The sequence below is a fragment of the Bubalus bubalis genome, chromosome 16, assembly GCF_019923935.1.
Source record: "Bubalus bubalis isolate 160015118507 breed Murrah chromosome 16, NDDB_SH_1, whole genome shotgun sequence".
NCBI classification, from domain to species: Eukaryota; Metazoa; Chordata; class Mammalia; order Artiodactyla; family Bovidae; genus Bubalus; species Bubalus bubalis.
The window spans coordinates 40,871,970-40,891,485 of NC_059172.1; the positions used below are offsets into that span (position 1 = coordinate 40,871,970).

Below are 19,516 nucleotides of genomic sequence, written 5' to 3' on the forward strand. Positions count from 1 at the left end.
AGAGCCCAGGGCAGCCTCTCGAGCAGGTCCCTCATGCCATGCAAGACCATCCCTTTAAACTAGGCTTTTCCCATCCAGTCCTCCTTCCTCCCTTGGAGACAATTCACCTTGTTTGCACTTGTATATTCAATCTTTTTTTCTCTTCTGAATCCTTACCCTTGGTTTAAAATACACTTAAAGCTGGTTTTAGAAAAGGCAGAGGAACCAGAGCCCAAATTGCCAACATCCGCTGGATCATGGAAAAAGCAAGAGAGTTCCAGAAAAACATCTATTTCTGCTTTATTGACTATGCCAAAGCCTTTGACTGTGTGGATCACAATAAACTGTGGGAAATTCTGAAAGAGATGGGAATACCAGACCACCTGACCTGTCTCTTGAACAATTTGTATGCAGGTCAGGAAGCAATAGTTAGAACTGGACATGGAACAACAGACTGGTTCCAAATAGGAAAAGGAGTACATCAAGGCTGTATATTGTCACCCTGCTTATTTAACTTCTATGCAGAGTACATCATGAGAAACGCTGGGCTGGAAGAAGCACAAGCTGGAATCACAATTGCCAGGAGAAATATCAATAACCTCAGATATGCAGATGACACCACCCTTATGGCAGAAAGTGAAGAGGAACTAAAAAGTCTCTTGATGAAGGTTAAAGAGGAGAGTGAAAAAGTTGGCTTAAAGCTCAACATTCAGAAAACGAAGATCATGGCATCCAGTCCCATCACTTCATGGGAAATAGATGGGGAAACAGTGGAAACAGTGTCAGACTTTATTTTGGGGGGCTCCAAAATCCAGATGGTGACTGCAGCCATGAAATTAAAAGACACTTACTCCTTGGAAGAAAAGTTATGACCAACCTAGATAACATATTCAAAAGCAGAGACATTACTTTGCCAACAAAGGTCCGTCTAGTCAAGGCTATGGTTTTTCCTGTGGTCATGTATGGATGTGAGAGTTGGACTGTGAAGAAAGCTGAGCACCGAAGAATTGATGCCTTTGAACTGTGGTGTTGGAGAAGACTCTTGAGAGTCCCTTGGACTGCAAGGAGATCCAACCAGTCCATTCTGAAGGAGATCAGCCCTGGAATTTCTTTGGAAGGACTGATGCTTAAGCTGAAGCTCCAGTACTTTGGCCACCTCATGTGAAGAGTTGACTCATTGGAAAAGACTCTGATGCTGGGAGGGATTGTGAGCAGGAGGAGAAGGGGACAACAGAGGATGAGATGGCTGGATGGCATCACTGATTCGATGGACGTGAGTCTGAGTGAACTCCAGGAGTTGGTGATGGACAGGGAGGCCTGGCGTGCTGCGATTCATGGGTTCCCAAAGAGTCGGACACGACTGAGCGACTAAACTGAACTGAACTGAACTGAAAACTCTTCCAGCCTGAATTGTCCCCATCTCAATCCTGCTGTTCCCTCTGTTACTGCTTTAACTGTCTCCTTTCCTTCCCAGGCAGTTTCTTTGAGAGAGTAGCCAGCACTCATACCAGAAGTCAACCTGACCCTTCCCTCACTCTTGAATTCTGGCTTCTATATCCAACCCAACCCACTGGCACTGCTCTATAGGGACTGCTAAACATCTAAGTCATCAAATGCAAGGATCACTTCAATCCTCCTGGGGTTGGCTCTTTACCTGTGTTTGGGGTGTTAGCTTAAAAAATATTCACAACCTACAAGTTAAAAGTTATGTTTTATTCAATGGGAATTTTTAGGACTTCAAGCCCAGGAGGCAACATCTCAAGTAACCCTGATACAGCTGCTCCAAGGAAGCCAGGCAGGGGGCCAGGTTACACAGTTTTGTAACAAAGGGCTGGTAAGTCTGATGTCAAAAGACTATTGTTATTTAAAGAAAACCAGATATCTCAAGGAATTTAGCACTTTTATTTGTATGGGAAGATGCAAGAGTCTAGGCTCACAGAAATCATTCCTTTGATATGCATCCACCTATCTGGGGCCCGTATTCTGTGTTTGCACATCCTGAATTTCCTTGGGGCTCACAATGGGGCATGGCTATAGTCTGAGGCTGCTAAATGGCTGGTATTCTTTCCTTCCTAAATTCCCTCAAGCTCATCAGCTCTCCATCTGTGGTGGCTAATCACTACTGGCTGTGACTTCCTTTGTTTAGTGATATGTCAGGAAATATTCCATTTCTCAAGGGGAATGGAAAGAAACAATGTACCCAGAATACCAGCAAAGGAGCAGGATCGTGCGAATTCTAATCAAAAAAGGTAGATGCAAGGAGAAGGTAGTTCTTGGGCATGAGAGTCCGGGCTAAGAAGTCCAACCTCACCCACCCACCTTGCCACCTGGAAGCTGGCACATGACCCAACTAAAGGAATTGACAAGTTTCCTCATAGGCAGATGTTATCATACCCCTCACACAATAAAGGAAACTGAGGCTCAGGAAGTTAAAATAAAAACCCTCTAGAAAACGAAGATCATGGCATCTGATCCCATCACTTCATGGCAAATAGATGGGGAAACAGTGGAAACAGTGTCAGACTTTATTTTTTGGGGCTCCAAAATCACTGCAGATGGTGACTGCAGCCATGAAATTAAAAGACGCTTACTCCTTGGAAGAAAAGTTATAACAAACCTAGATAGCATATTCAAAAGCAGAGACATTACTTTGCCAACAAAGATCCGTCTAGTCAAGGCTATGATTTTTCCAGTGGTCGTGTATGGATATGAGAGTCAGACTGTGAAGAAAGCTGAGCGTGGAAGAATTGATGCTTTTGACCTGTGGTGTTGGAGAACTCTTGAGAGTCCCTTGGACTGCAAGGAGAACCAACCAGTCCATTCTGAAGGAGATCAGCCCTGGAATTTCTTTGGAAGGAATGATGCTGAAGCTGAAACTCCAGTACTTTGGCCACCTCATGCGAAGAGTTGACTCATTGGAAAAGACTCTGATGCTGGGAGGGATTGAGGGCAAGAGGAGAAGGGGACGACAGAGGATGAGATGGCTGGATGGCATCAATGACTCGATGGACGTGAGTCTGAGTGAACTCCAGGAGTTGGTGATGGACAGGGAGGCCTGGCGTGCTGCGATTCATGGGTTCCCAAAGAGTCGGACACGATTGAGCGACTGAACTGACTGACAGAACTGAGATTCCCCAAAGTTACACAAGGAGTGAGGATCAGAGCTCCTTCCACACATAGTGTTGCAGAAACCAGTAATCGATAAACCAAGCACCACACTCGGAGAGTTGGAGAACTCAGGTTTGTTAAGCCAGCAGACCCAGAGGAGTTAACACTCCAAGCTCTGAGCCCTGAACAAAGGAGTTAAGGAGTTTTTATAGACAGACTATAGTGGACAGCATTAGCTGCCAACAGGTTGATTTAAACTAAGGCGTTTCACACGCACAGAAACAGGGGTCAAAACGGAGAGATGAATGGCTGACCTTTACATGGGCAGGCGTGATTAAGCAGGATTGCAGGGGCTGGCCAATTGCAAAGAGCGGGACAAGGGTGCGTGAGATAAGCTCCAGTTTCTAGTATTGTAAGTCCTCACTTTCTGAGGCTACATGACCTACATGACCCAGACTTTGCAAGGAGCAAACTGAGTTACAGAGGCAGAACGAGCAGGAGTTTATGTAAAATTTTAACTTTTCCTCTTCACTAACACATTTATAAAGTACTTATTTGTCTCTCTGTACTAGAACGTAAACTTTTCAAGGACAATGGTCTTTGTTTTCCTCTCTGATATCTCCTAAAAGTGTCTGGCTCATATTCAAATTGTTTAATGAATGACACACTGTATGGGCACCTTAGGATGCAGTCAAGAACAAAGCTCTTTCCTTAATGCCAATTATCCCATTGAAGTGCCAGCTGCGACCTTTGCACCGCTGTATGGCTCCATCTGGTGGCAGTGTCTCTCTCCTCCCAGGGCGGTCCCAAGTTTACTCGGAACTACTTAGCTTGATTCTCGCTGAGTGCGCATCGGACCAAAATCAAAGAGCACAAACTCAGAGCAGGAAATTGTAGCTCTGAGACGCATCGTCAGTAGCCAGTAAGCAGAAGCACCTAGTTCACGTGGTGCAGGTTCAGCCTATGGCGCTCCTGATGTTCTCCAACTCGCTCCCTTCCGCTCCTCGCTCCTTCTCTCTCGACAAGATGGCCACACCGGCAGTACCGGCGAGCGCGCCTCCTGCCACCCCATCCGAAGCCCCAGCTGCGGCTTCATCTCCGGCCTCGGCCCCGGTCCCGGCCCCAGCCCCAGCCTCAGCCTCGGCCCCGGCTCCATCGCCGGCTCCGGCTGCAGCTTCATCGCCGGCTCCCGCGTCATCTTCAGACCCGGCAGCAGCAGCGGCTATGACCGCGGCTCCGGGCCAGACCCCGGCCTCAGCGCCAGCCCCAGCGCAGACCCCCGCACAGTCTCTGTCTGGCCCTGCTATCCCAGGCCCCTTCCCCGGCGGCCGCGTGGTCCGGCTGCACCCGGTCATTTTGGCCTCCATCGTGGACAGCTACGAGCGACGCAACGAGGGAGCTGCCCGAGTTATCGGGACCCTGCTGGGTGAGTGGTCAGGGGAAATTGACGTTCTCCTCTACTTCCCACCTCCTTTTATCTTGTTCCCCTGTCTTCTCACTCCCTTGTAGTTATTTGTTGAATAAGTGTGCCACGTGACTCACGTTTTATTTTTAATCTTCACAGTAACATTTCAAGTGTTACTAGTCCTGATCGACGAAAAATGTGTTCACACCCTTACTGGGACATCAAAAACCTTTTGACTCCCTAAACCCAGTGACCAAGTTTTTCCCCCTTACCTACTACTGGTCTTTATTTTCCAAGTGCTAACCGAGAAGTTTTTTCTAACTAGTTGGCAACGGAGTGGGGACATCTGTAGAAAGATATCCCTCTCAGCATCTAACCAGTTTGGCAGGAACCCATTTGAATTTCAGTATTCTGCTTTCTTAAACGTCTAAGCCTGATCCTCCTTTCCTCGCTCTAATACTAGTCACCAGTGAAATATTGACCCCCGTTCCCCCAGTGTAGACTCTGATTCTTTGTTTGGACACAAACAATTAATACAATACAAATCTATTCTTTGTATTAACGATCACATTTAGAAATAACGTTTTTCCCTGCCATGTTCCAAATTTGAGGAATGGGTATTTTATGTTAGAGTAAAACCAAGAAACCATAAAAAATGGGTTTCTGACAATGTATTCTTTTCTCTGGGGACTTCTGGTCCCATCAAATTAATTTTCACTCCATCTTGATCACAGATATGGGGCACTTTTGTGATTCCACTGTAGTCACATTTATGATTTCTGTTTCTTTTTTTTTTTTTTTTCCCCGTTTGGTAATTCAACAAATATTTATTGAGTTCTTTTTTTTTTTTTTTTTTTAAACTTTACATAACTGTATTAGTTTTGCCAAATATCAAAATGAATCCGCCACAGGTATACATGTGTTCCCCATCCTGAACCCTCCTCCCTCCTCCCTCCCCATTCCATCCCTCTGGGTCCTCCCAGTGCACCAGCCCCAAGCATCCAGTATCGTGCATCGAACCTGGACTGGCAACTCGTTTCATACATGATATTTTACATGTTTCAATGCCATTCTGATTTCTGTTTCTTAACCCTTGAACTTGTAATAGTTTCCATTGTAAAAGACAATTGGTGTATTAAGAAGAGGACAATAGTTGTGGCCAGACTTCTGCAAACGTTAGGGAAGTCTCTTTCCTTCAGGGGCTTGCTGAAGATGTCTAAGTGTGCTGACACAGACTAGGTATGAAGCAGCTGTTGGCTGCTGTCGTCCACACATCAGGCACACTCCTGACACACATTCTCTCTCTTTGAGAGTGTAGCATTTTACGGAAACTTCAGTTGATCCATTATCTTACAAACATTGCCATAGCTATCTCAAACCAAGCCTTTGTATTCTCTTTGCTTGTTCTTCCTTATTTTTCCTTTAAGTTCCACTCATTTTCCAGGTTCCCAGGAAAAGTTTTTACTCTGTCCTTCATCCCACACCCCCACCCTCACCTCTACTCATAATCTCCCAAAGTGTGAAAGTGTTAGTCGCTCAGTCCTGTTGGACTCTTTGTGACCCCATGGACTGTATGGTCTGTAGCCTGCCAGGCTCTTCTGTCCATGGAATTCTCCGAGAATACTGGAGTGGGTTGCCGTTTCCTTCTCCAGGGGATCTTCCTGACCCAGGGATCGAACCCCGGTCTCCTGGTTGTAGGCAGAGTATTTACAGTCTGAGCCACCAGGGAAGTCCCAATCTCCCACAGTATGCCAGAATTCTGTAATGATGCCCTGCCTTGAGCTTCTGTAATAAATGACTCTTGCATCATTGACTTGGCTCTCAAGAAATACTATTTTATTGTTTCAGCTGCACTGTCAGATTTCCCAAATTCTCTAGAGCTATTAATTAAAGAAACAATTCTAAATTCTCCACCCTAGGCTTGTATTCAGTTCAGTTCAGTTGCTCAGTCGTGTCCGACTCTTTGCGACCCCATGAATCGCAGCACACCAGGCCTCCCTGTCCATCACCAACTCCTGGAGTTTACTCAGACTCATGTCCATTGAGTCAATGATGCCATCCAGCCATCTCATCCTCTATCGTCCCCTTCTCCTCCTGCCCTCAGTCTTTCCCAGCATCAGGGTCTTTTCCAGTGAGTCAGCTCTTCACATAAGGTGGCCAAAGTATTGGAGTTTCAGCTTTAGCATCAGTTGTTCCAATGAACACCCAGGGCTGATCTCCTTTAAGATGGACTGGTTGGATTTCCTTGCAGTCCAAGGGACTCTCAAGAGTCTTTTCCAACACCACAGTTCAAAAGCATCAATTCTTCTGCGCTCAGCTTTCTTTATAGTCCAACTCTCACATCCATACGTGACCACTGGAAAAACCATAGCTTTAGCTAGATGGACCTTTGTTGGCAAAGCAATGTCTCTACTTTTTAATATGCTGTCTAGGTTGGTCATAACTTTCCTTCCAAGAAATAAGCGTCTTTTAATTTCATGGCTGCAATCACCATCTGCAGTGATTTTGGAGCCCCAAAAAATAAATTCTGACACTGTTTCCACTGTTTCCCCATCTATTTTCCATGAAGTGATGGGACCAGATGCCATGATCTTCATTTTCTGAATGTTGAGCTTTAAGCCAACTTTTTCACTCTCCTCTTTCACTTTCATCAAGAGGCTTTTTAGTTCCTCTTCACTTTCTGCCATAAGGGTGGTGTCATCTGCATATCTGAGGTTATTGATATTTCTCCTGGCAATTGTGATTCCAGCTTGTGCTTCTTCCAGCCCAGCGTTTCTCATGATGTACTCTGCATAGAAGTTAAATAAGCAGGGTGACAATATACAGCCTTGACATACTCCTTTTCCTATTTGGAACCAGTCTGTTGTTCCATGTCCAGTTTGAACTGTTGCTTCCTGACCTGCATATAGGTTTCTCAGGAGGCAGGTCAGGTGGTCTGGTATGCCCATCTCTTTCAGAATTTTCCACAGTTTATTGTGATCCACACAGTTAAAGGCTTTGGCATAGTCAATAAAGCAGAAATAGGTTTGTATTAGGTGCCCCCAAATATTACAGTGACCCGAGTTAGACCAACTGTAATCTAGATTTTCAGCTCCTTTTCCAGAATGGAATCATGGTACAATGCTAGATGTTACAGAGGCAATGCCTACTGAAGAGTGAAGCACAGATTCTGCTTTAGCAAGAACTTATAAATTTTAAGTTCTTTAAGTTTTAATTCTAAGTTTTTAGCAGAACTTAGAAATTTTAAGTTAGAAAGCAATTCATGAGACATATTCCATTTGGTTAAATTAAATCACTAGTACCTTTTATGTGCCATAAAACTATTAAACACTTAGAATTCAAAAGCTGATAAAACAAATGCCACTCTTAACCTTAGATTCAAGATGAAGATATACTCTTATATGCAAGTAACTGGAGTATAATGTGATAAATGCTCTAATAGAAGGGAGCCATAATGGCATGCAAGTAGAGAAGACTATTTCAGAAGCTCAGAGTGGTCAAGTCTGTTGACAAGAGGTCAAATAAGATAAAGAGTATGTATGCATACTACTATATATAAAGTAAACAAGAACTTATTGTATAGCATAGGGAACTATACTTAGTATTCATAGAAAAGAATCTGAAAAAGAATATGTGTGTTATAACTGAATCACTTTTCTGTACACTTGTAACATTGTAAATCAACTGTACTTCAATTAAAAAGAAAAAGTATCATTGGGTTTGGGGATATAGTTTCAGCCAAGAGGGCAGAAACCACAGTGAAGTGGGATTAAACAGACACTGATGGGTCGGGAGCAACAGTGTAGTCTGATGGAGAGGAAGGCACCTGAAGCCTAGCAGGAGGGGCTAGTAGGTTAGGGTAAAAATGGAGCAATCCAGGGACTGGGAGTCTTAGTGAGGTCAAGAAACAATGTAGCAGGAATAAAAATATCAGAACTAGGAAAATAAAAGTTTGTGGTGTGATGTTTAGGGTTCACAGGGAGAAGTTTTCTGGATGATGGTAGGGTTAAGGTTATGACTGGGACCATATGGCTGCAGGGAGGTGCAGGGGAAGCTCCCTAAAAGTGTGCTCTGAGGATGGGCTACTACATGAGTGGTCTACATAGACACGGTTGGAATCCTCCAGGCAGCTCTCAGGTGAAATTATATTAAGGAGAAAGTCCAGAGGCCAAAAGACGAAGATCTTACAGTGAAGATCTGGAGCAGGACAGGTAGCAGGAAGTGAGGCAAAAGGAGGCCCTGAGAAGGAAGAATAGACCCTGTTAAAGAGAGAGTTGGAGATAACTCTGGAGTTTGAGTTCTCTGGAAAATCCAGCTTCCATTGGTGCACATGGCTGAAACTTGGGAGCTTATGAGCTCAGTGTGGATTTTTGTTGTTGTTCCTTGACTTCGAGGAGACCTCTTGAAAGCGTTTGGGGCAGTTGGAAGCCCAGGTTTTATAACACTTGGACTACTCTCTCTCACAGGAACCGTTGACAAGCACTCAGTGGAAGTCACCAATTGCTTTTCAGTGCCACACAATGAGTCAGAAGATGAGGTGAGTGGGGATTTGAGCCCCCCATGCGGTCTATAGCTATTCCTTTGCCATGTGGTCTATAGCTATTCCTTTGCCAGGCTCTCTGTGAGGCCCTCCTACACCAAGTGTGCCATGCTCATAACTAGAACTGCAGTTCAAAGAGCTTTGTTCCATTTGGACATATTTGCCGGGCTTCTTGTCTTTGTTGGGAGTGGCCTCTTGTCCTCTTCACCCATTTTGCTGTGGACTTGTGGCTTCTTAGCCTTCTTCCTGCCCTTCTTCTTAGGTGGCTGTTGACATGGAGTTTGCCAAGAACATGTATGAGTTGCACAAGAAAGTCTCTCCAAACGAGCTCATCCTGGGCTGGTGAGTTGGGATGGGGGTGGAACATCTCAGTGGTCGATCGCCAGCGCCTTTTGCCAGCTGACTAGCTATCATACTTCCTCTTTTGGAGACAGGGCATTGAATGTGTATTGTCTCAAGGAGCTAGGAATTCTGTGTGTTTTGCTGGCACTTCTGATCCTGTGAGGCCAGGAATACTCACTTTGAGCTGCAGCTTCTGAGTGAGTTGTTTTTGCCTCTCTGGTGACTTAGAGTTTTTCATGAGCTTTTAAGTCAGCCTTGTTTTATTTGATTTAATAAAATTATCAGTGCACTTTTTTTTTTCCCCTCAATGTTGTCCCTGGGGGTATAACACTACAAGGGTGTCAGGTACCCAGAGACACCCATGCCACCATCCTGTTTAGTATTGATGTCACATGTAGACATGAGTCCACGAGTCTTCTGTTTTCCAGGTACGCTACAGGCCATGACATCACGGAGCACTCAGTGCTGATCCATGAGTACTACAGCCGAGAAGCCCCCAACCCCATTCACCTCACGGTGGACACCAGCCTCCAGAACGGCCGCATGAGCATCAAGGCCTACGTCAGGTGACCAGGGGCTTGGGCCACAAGGGCATGAAGGCTCCTTCGTTCATGCTAAGCCTGGGTAACACCCGCCTCCACCCCATGCCGGTGTCATCCTTCAATTGCAACCTGCTGCCTCCTAAGGAAGCCCCTGCCTCACTCTCGGCAGTTATCACTGGAGAGGTTTTACTCAGAAAGAAACTGTCCCTGAAGTTACCACTTGCTGACCCTTGCCTGCCCAGACTTCTGCTCATTGCTGATAGCCAGTTTCCAAGGGCAGCCCTTTAGGTATTTGAGCAAGCTTGTCTTTCTTGTCATCTTTTCTAGAAGTTAACTCATACACAGCTCCTACTGCCGATCCTCACATGGTGTGCTGGCCAGGATTCTTCTCCATGTTCATTGATTTTCTGAATTGCCCTTTTGTCATTATCCCTAAAACTGTGCATAGAACACAGGGCAGTACAGATTAAAGAATGGCTGTCCTTACCTTACACATGTCTATTAATCCTGGATATAGTACAGTTTGAATGACAGTAACATTGTTCTGTTGGCACGTTGAGCTTGCAGGCAGCAGGAATGCTGGGTAATGGGGGATGTTGGGAAAGGCTGTAGTGGCATGCCAGAAAAGAGTTGAAAGGATTATATTTTCTCCTTGGAATGACACCCTTTGTTAGTGCGTCTCTTAACAACACTTAACTTTGTGCTGTTTCTGTGTCTGACACTGAAGTGACCGGTTAACCATTATGCGGTGGGACAGAGGTGGTGCATGTCAGTTCTTACAGGCCAGTTATTGTACCACTAAACTCTAGCTGTTGCCTGATTTCTTAGCCTTTCCAAATATTTCAGACTCCTGCAGATCCAACGAAAGTGGATAGTTGACTAAGTAAAGGCAGTCTCCTTTACTGAGATTAATTATTGCATCCAGTCTAATCTTGATGGACCAGAATAGATTTTTTTTTTTCAGTGCTGATGAGTGCTTCTCTGTCCCAGAAGAGACCTGTCCTGTCACTTCTTTCTGTGGGGAAGGATGTCTAGGCACCCAGTTCCACAGGGATATTCAGTGTCCTGTCCTCTTCACTGAGATTTCAGTGTGTGAAGTAATCCTCTGTAAAGGGTCCAGGCCCCATCCAAATGCTGAGTCCATTCTCTCAGGCCAAGAGTTGGGTGTGTGGAAAGAGCTAAGGGAAAAAAGTGGCTTGTTCTCTTTAGACCTCTGGGCTTCATCTGGTCCAACCTTCTCATATCAGAACCTTGGAAGCCATACTCTTGATATGACTGCTTTCCCAGCCAGGACCAAACATGGAAACTGTCCCCCAAAGCCATCTGTTAACCTTGACTTCTGTCTCCCCAGCACTTTAATGGGTGTTCCTGGGAGGACCATGGGGGTGATGTTCACCCCTCTGACAGTGAAATACACGTATTACGACACTGAACGCATTGGAGGTAAGTGACCTCCCCATTTCTAGGTCCTGGACATTTTTCAAGGGAGGGGATTTCTATATAACAAGGATGGAGGACCTTGGGTGGGTTAAGAGCAACCATTGATCTAAGGTTTGTATGGGACGCAAGGAATTATTTGAGAAGTTGTTATAGGTGGGAAATCATCAGCCCCAGAGGCTACGTGGTCATTCATATAAGACCAAAACCAGTGATTAGCATCCTGGGTGCAGGGGTTGAACTCTCTTAGAAGAAAGAAAAGGTAGTAAGGGCAGAGTGGGGGGAGTTTGGGGAAGCTGACTGAGCCCAGAAGGAGGTAGAGTTCACTTTTCTGATGGGATGGCTGAATTCTCTGTCTCTTCTACCCCACCTGCTCCCACAGTTGACCTGATCATGAAGACCTGTTTTAGCCCCAACCGGGTGATTGGCCTCTCCAGTGACTTGCAGCAAGTGGGCGGGGCTTCCGCTCGCATCCAGGACGCCCTCAGCACAGTGTTGCAGTATGCGGAGGACGTGCTGGTGAGGACGGGAGGAGAGGGGCGTGGGTCTCCACTGTGAGGCGGCAGGGGCTGCACTGGCGAAGCCACGGTCTCAGAGACAGGAATTAACTGTGCCGCATTGACTCTTTTGGTGCTCAGTCTGGAAAGGTGTCAGCCGACAATACCGTGGGCCGCTTCTTGATGAGTCTGGTTAACCAAGTACCCAAAATAGTTCCCGAGGACTTCGAGACCATGCTCAACAGCAACATCAATGTGAGTGCCGTCCCTGGGCTTCTGGGAGCCTGCGCCTCAGCACATACACGTGTGAAAGGGGTTGGGGGAGGTGGCCTGGGGAGGACAGAGGAGGCAGGGCAGCACTTTTGGCCCCCTTGCAGTCCAAGCTGTGAGGAAGACAGCACAGGTGCTCAGATTCTCCTCCTGCCATTTCTTGGCTTCCCATGGCTCAGGTGTATCAGAAATGAGAAGGTGTTCTCAGGCATTTCCGTTTTGTCTTCCTCCTCCTCATGATCAGCCTCTCCCAGCTTTCATTTGCCCAGGACTGCCTTACCCTCAGTGTCCATCATACAGCTGGCCAGCCTTTCTGCTTACTCTCTACCTAGCCCCGCACTCATCCTGGATTCCTTCTCTTCTAGGACCTGTTGATGGTGACCTATCTGGCCAACCTCACACAGTCACAAATTGCCCTCAATGAGAAGCTTGTGAACCTGTGAAGGGGCCTCAGGCAGCCCTCCTGCCACGCTGGACCCCAGCCAAGCCCAGGACCCAGAATGGAGTGAAGGAGAAATGGTGTCTTTGTGGTCTGAGTCACACTGAGTCAATCAACTGCTTGTGACTCTAAATAAACATAGACTACCTTTTGTTAAGTGAATTCCATCTAATGTGAGTTTCCCTCTGGGTGGAAGAGAAAAGGCAGTTCTGGAGCTCACCCAGGAACTAGGAAGTGAGTACTTTGGTGGAAGCTGGTCGTGTGTGTGTGGCCTGAATCCAGCTCTGGATTTCTTTCTTGTGCCACTGTCTGCTTCATAGTTTAGTGGCCCAGTGAAATAATTGCTCTCATAAAGCAAAAATACAACATAACGGGAACATAAGGGCTGACCAGAGTCTGTCAGAGTCTATGTAAGACATGATATCTGAGCTGATGTTTTTTTTTAAAACCAGAAAATCCGAAAAGGGTGACTGGGACAAAGGAAGTACATGGAAAATTGCTTAACCTGTTTAGAATCTAAGAAGGCAGGAGCCAGACCACAAGGGCCCACAACCTGTGGAGGTTGGATTTTTATCCTGGAAGTTGTGGGAAGGCATTGGATAATTAGATTTGGATTTCAGGAAGATTACTGGGTACTGGGTAGAGGAAGGAGAGAAAGGGAGAAAAACAGAAGGCAGAGAGAGAGGCAGAGGGTCACTGTGATTGTCAAGAGATGACGAGAGCCCAGGTTCAGGCCGGGCCTTGGGGGTGGTGACAGAGACTTGGGTTCAGGAGGCAGACTCCAAGGAGGACCTGGAGTCCGGTTGACACTTGGATGGTGAGAGATGGGGGCAGTTTGGGATGTTGCCTGGTTTCTGATAAAGGTGATAGAAGGGCTGGTGATACTTGAAAACCCTGGCTGCTCGAGAGTGGTAGAAGCTGAGGATGCAGAGGTAGGGTTACAGGGTAGTTTAGCAAATGGTGAAGTCTTAAATGCAAATAAATGTGACTTATTTTGTAAACTGGGGCCACACCAGATGTTTTGAGGAAAGGCTGAAGAATTCAAGTTATGTGTTGGCTCATGTAATACTTATCAAATGCTAAGTGTGCTAAGCAAGAGGTCCTGGTGCCTGCTTAGAACCTGCAGGGGGGACAAAGAGACCATCACTTTGGGAATCATAAGATGTTACAGGTCGTGGAAGACTTCCAGTTAGGAAATGAAATCTAAGCTGGACTTGAAGAATGAGAAAGAGGCAGATTGAAAAAGAAAAGAAAGGAAAATAGGGCATTCTAGACAAAAAACAGTGTGTGCAAAGGCTTGGAGGAAGACTGTCACCGAACGTTGCTCCGTTGTTGCCCACCCTGGCCACAGAGTTGTTTATAAGACAAGAACAGTCCTCTGTGCCTACAAGGATGCTCAATTTTTCTTTCCCTAGGCTTTGCCTATGTGTGCACGTTTGTTTTTTCTATGAAATGTGTTTTCACACATTCTCTTTGTATGTGGTTGTGCCTTTGCTAAAAACACTGCAGTGTGTCTGGGTGTGACATCATGTGTTACTTGAGTCCTGTGATACCACACTTCCCTGATTTTCTCCCAACACTCTTACAAACTGGTCCTTCCTCCTCTGATATCCCCCATCCCATCCCACCCCCAACAAGCTCCATTCCCCAGGGTTCCATCTTGAGCCCTCTGCCTGGAGGAGCTGAGAGAAGCTTGGGGCTGATTACTCCCTCTGCGTGAATGATGCCTAGGCTCCAACTCTGGCTGAAATTCAGAACTGGTTTCCTGATTCCAGAAATACCATATCTCTCACCTGGATGTCTCAGAAGCATCTTAAATTCAGCATGTTTCATATTCAGTTGACTCTTCCTCCCCAACAAATCACTTCCTCAGGGAATAACACAACCATGTACGCGGTTGTCAAAGCCCAGAAAGCCTGGGTGAATCCTTAATTCCCCCACCCACCATCATGCCTCAAACAGTTCATCACAACTCAGCCATCCCTCTTGCCCTCTGTGATACAATAAGAAATAAATTTTTTCATCCACATTCCTAGATTCCTGGCATGCAGTTCTTAAACCCTTTGGAATTTCCTAAGTAATAAGACCTATAAAGAGAGAGTCTTATCCCTAACCAACTTCATTCAACTGCACCTGACTTTATGCTAATGGAGCGATGTTTGTATAGCAGCTGGATCACCACAGGATGGGGGCTGGTTGCCAGGTAAATCAACCATGTGATTGGAGCTTAGAACATTCAGCTCAGGGAGGGGAGAGGGGCTGAAGTTTGGATCACTCAATCAATGACCACTGATTTAATCACTTGTGCCTATGTGATGAGTCCTCCATTGAAAGCCCAAAGTTTGGAGAGCTGGATTGGTGAACAGGCACGTGTTCACCAACAAGACACATACCAGGAAGACAGGGCACATAAAGTTCACAGGGACAGGGACCTCTGCTCTAGACCCTCCAGACTTCACCCTGTGCCTCTTCATCTGCCATTGAGTCACATCCTTTAATGTCTTGTAACAAAGCAGTAATAGTAGGTAGACTTCCTGAGTTCTGTGAGCTGCTCCAGCAAGTTGATTGGATCTGAGGAGGCAGTTGTGGGAACCTCCAGTTCATAGCCAGTGGACGAGAAGCTCTGGTGTCAACCTGGACTTGTGATTGGTATCTGAAATGGAGGTGGAAGGGGGATATGGAGGGGAGGCGGTCTTGTGGGACTGAGACTTTAGCCTTAGGATCTGGTGCTGACTAGGCAGTTGATGTCAGAATTGAGTTAGGTTGGAGAACACTCACCTGGTGTCTGGGCATCGCTTGATGTGAGGAAATCAGCTGCACTTCTGGTCATAGAAGTGTTTGATGTGGTAGTGTGGAGTAGAGGGAGACAGCTGACCTGTTCCCCCTCTTCCATCCATTCTCAAAGCAGACACACTGCTCTTATAAATCCAACCAGGACAAACTGCTGATGAAGTTGATAGGTGTCTACTGCCAGGGTGAAGTCACGCTTCTGCCACAGTCTGTAGGCTCAGCATGGCCTTGCCTGGCTCTTCGGCTTCGTCCATGAAGTCACAGGCTGGACTCCCTTTGCTCTGCCCTCTGCCTGGAATACAACACCTCTGGCTGGCTTAGTACTGCTGCTCTAGGTTAGTCTAGATGCTGCCTCCTCTTGGAAAGTGCTCCCATGCCATGGTCCCACAACTGTCTCCTACTTAGCATCTGTCTCACCATTTTGGACTTGTCTGTTTACCCTCTGTTAGAACATAAGCTCTGTGAGGGCCAAACTGTTCTGTTGGCTGTTAGATACCAGAAAATGTGTGTTCTCAGTAAATGTGTGTGACATGAATAAATGAGTGGATGGCTTGTAAGATAATTACCTCGAGACACACTGGACATTGTTCATCAGGGGCATTGGGATACTTTGGAGAAGGGCCAGAGGGAGGGAGCACACCAGGTAGGTCATTTGTTTAACTTACCCTACAGGTATCGGTATTTAGTGATGTTTATGTGTGCTAGACAGTATCAGAAGCTGGGGATACAGAAGTAGGTGAACCATGTTCTCTACCCCCTGGCCTGAGTTTCAGTCTTCAAGTGGAGAGACAAAAATAAATAGGACAAAATGGATTAATTGCTATAAAAAGATAGGAATAAGTCTTGGAAAGACACAGTAGAGGGCAGGCTTAAATCTGCCTGAAAGCTACAGAGGGACTTCAGTCTTGAAAAACACTAGGAATTGACTGGGCACAGAAGAGGAAGTGCTTTGAAGAAAGTGGGATAAAGATCAAAATATTCCTCAGTTTTATAATGGTCTGTGTATAGGGAGTTGTATTTCCAAGGATGTAGCAGCCTAGAGGTAAAAATAGAGTTGCCATAAAAGCCACAACAGTTTCTGTTACCTGTCCTCTCTGGGGACACCTGCTTCCTCAGATCCTCCCAGAATCTCAAGTTCTTTGAATCAGGAGTCGATTTTTTGAAATTTCAACTAAATTTTATGAAATGTGGACAGACTAAATAGTTTTTTAATGTTTGACATGTGGGTTATTTCCAATCTTGTGCTAACATTCCTTGGTGAACAACTGTGTGCAGATATGAATATCTGGCTTTACATTTCTTTGGGGTAATCGGTGTCCCCTACTCTGTGACACACATTGTCACCAAGGAAGTCCACACAGTACTGCCCAGCCTTTGCAAGGGGAAGAGACCTTTGTGAGAATAAATCACAGCTTCCACTTGCCCTCTCTCCACTGTGGAGAGAGGGAGAGGCTGAGGGGACCAGAGACCATATGACCCCAGCCTCTGCCCTCTATGGGTCCATAATCACCATAAACCTCTCCTCCGTCAGCCCAAACCAGAGTCCTTGTGAAAAAAAAAGTAGGTTTGGAGAGCATGGGAGGGACATGGAAATCTGCACATGGTTCCCTGTTCCTGACTCCAGCCTGCCTTCTCAATTGAGCCTGTGGGCTGCTTGGCTATAAGCAAGGCCTTGGGCTCTGCTGGAGTCCCTAGAGAGGGAGTGACTTTAGAGCTTTGTCCCTGGGAAAAGCTGGGCCAGGGAAGTACTGGGAGGCCTTTACAAAGAGGTCTCTGGCAAGGACCAGAAAGTTCTGGATCCTGTGAAGAACATGGCCCATAATCACTGGTGGACCTATGAGGGAAGCAGGCATAGGGTCTTACTGGATTCTTGCTCTGGCCAAGAACGATTGAACAGATCTACTGAGTCCCCCCCACCTCCTAAGGCAGGGAGTCTGAGGCAAGGCTTCAGCAGGGGGTGGCATCTTGTTTGGCTCTGCTCAGCCCGTTCTAGGCAGAAAGACCATTTCACCTTCCAGCATCCACAGAACTTCTAGCAATGGCCAGGCTGTGCTCCAGCAAGCCCTGCTGTGGCTGCGACATCAGTCTTATCTGGTGAAATCAGCATTTCTCCCACATACTAGCCATGGTCAGCATTGCCAGGAATGTTCAAACAGGGCCCAGCTGCTGGAACTGAGTTGCTTTTACACTCACTAATGTCTAGGAGTCCATTCAAACTCTTAGAGGGCTAATAAAATCCTGCTTTGACCCCCTTTTCCCCAGTGATGTCTCACAGAAGGGAAAACAGTTGCATTTGGTGCTGATCTAGCCTATGATTAGGTCCGTTTGTTCCATGATGGTCTGGTCCATCTTGATCTATCTTCTGCCTCATTCAGGCTGCTAGTCCTGTGTTGATGTTTCTGTCTCGTGATGATGACCATCAGTTTTGTAACAGTCTCTCTGTCCGTGATGACGGACCACTTAGTCCCATGAGGAACACTGCTGTAAGGCTGAGGCTTTGAGTCATGGCCACCAGAGGGTGCCCTGGCACCAACTGAAGTCTTTTGGTTGCCAGTTTACAGTTTTCTGAGTAGGTTTTCCAAAGGCCTGGTAAAGAAAAAGCACCTTCTACGTTGGAGAGGCTAGCTTGGTACAAAATAGGTGAACAAAGCTCCTAGAGATGCTTCTCTGCATAAATCTCCTAGGGCCCACGTTCATTCCCATCAGATTGTAATCTACAAGACCTTCTATACAAAAATCTTACAGCTTCCACTTTTCAGGAGGAACTCTCGTCCAGGCCCTGACTATCAAAATGAGGTTTCTAGGGCTTTCCATCCAGGGTAAAGAGTGGTACCAAAGCTCATGAGTAGTCCTGGGCATCCTGTGAAAGAGCCCAGCCTGTCAGTATGTTACTAGAGTTTGGGGCAGGTGGGTGAGGGACCCTCTCCAAACTCAGGAGGTTGGAAGAAGATGGTACGAGGCAGGGTCACATCCAAACTGTCCCAGATAAGACCACTCAGCTGATGGGGGTGTGAGAGATGGATCGAGGTAAGGGGTAGCTGAGAAACCCCAAATTTTGACCTAAAATGCAGCTGGAAAAGGGACCTACTTAGTTTGAGTCCTCTGAAAGTAATATCTGTGGCAAGGACTTGGGTGGAAGGTGCCTGATGGGGAAGGCAATCTGTTTTAGAGTCCTGAGAGTTGTCATTTTAAAAGTACCACAAACTTGCTGTCTTACTCTCGCAGTTCTGGAGGCTGGAAGTCTGAAGTCAAGGGGGTTTATAGGGTTATGCTCCCTCTGCAGCCTCTGGAAGAGGTTCCGTCCTCGCCTTTTCCAGCTTCTGGTAGGCCCAGCTGTCCCTTGGTTTGCAGCTGCAGCACTTCAGTCTCTGCCTCTGTCGTCATATGGCATTCTCCTTGTGGCCTGTGTCCATATATCCCTCTTGTAAGGACACCAGTCATACTGGATTAGGTCTCACCTTACTGACCGCATCTTAATTTGATGACATCTTCAAAGGTTCTGTTGCCAAATAAGGTCACATTTGCAGATACCAGGGCTTAGGATCTCAACATATCTTTGGGGAAGAGGAGGGCACAATCAACCAATAATATCCTCCAAGAAACAAGTGAATGGAGACAAGCAGGGGAAGAAATACAATCTATGGTATTAAGCTGGTCATTTCCATCTCACTGAGAATTATCCTGCAGAAAGACTTGAAGGCTGGGACATTTAACCAGTTCTCCCATTGGTTGAAGAATTTCTTAGGAGATTAACTTCCTCATACTTGCAGGCTGCTTGCACAGGTGGACTGAGCATACTTTTCCAGCTAATCAGGAGAGCTTGAAGTGGGATGCAAGCACTGTGCAAAGAGCTGTCCACCTTAGCTGTGCTGAAGTCAGGGAGATTATGGGCTATGGCACAGGGAACCAAAAGTGTCTGCAAAGATACACCCTTTACACTGCTCAGATCTGCTCATGACCCACAATAAGTCAGTCCACTCTGTCGTTGACTTTTTTTGTTTTTTGTTTCTTTTGGCTGTGCTACACAGCACATGGGATCTTAGTTCCCTGACCAGGGATCAAAGCCATTCCCCCTATATTGGAAGCATGGAGTCTTAACCACTGGACTGCCAGGGACTTTTAAAGGCAGTGGTCAGCTGCAAGCTCTACGTTTAAAAAGAAAAACTT

The 19,516-nt window shown here is 46.3% G+C and overlaps 1 protein-coding gene across 1 annotated transcript; it reads left to right on the forward strand.

The window, feature by feature from the left end:
* Positions 1-4,080: 4,080 nt before the first annotated feature.
* EIF3F (eukaryotic translation initiation factor 3 subunit F) lies at positions 4,081-12,721 on the forward strand. Its single transcript, XM_006051617.4, has 8 exons — positions 4,081-4,513; positions 8,959-9,029; positions 9,295-9,374; positions 9,803-9,940; positions 11,268-11,359; positions 11,736-11,872; positions 11,992-12,105; positions 12,486-12,721. Exons 1-8 carry the CDS (start codon positions 4,114-4,116, stop codon positions 12,561-12,563), a joined length of 1,110 nt encoding a protein of 369 aa, XP_006051679.2. The 5' UTR covers positions 4,081-4,113; the 3' UTR covers positions 12,564-12,721.
* The last annotated feature ends 6,795 nt before the right edge of the window (positions 12,722-19,516 follow it).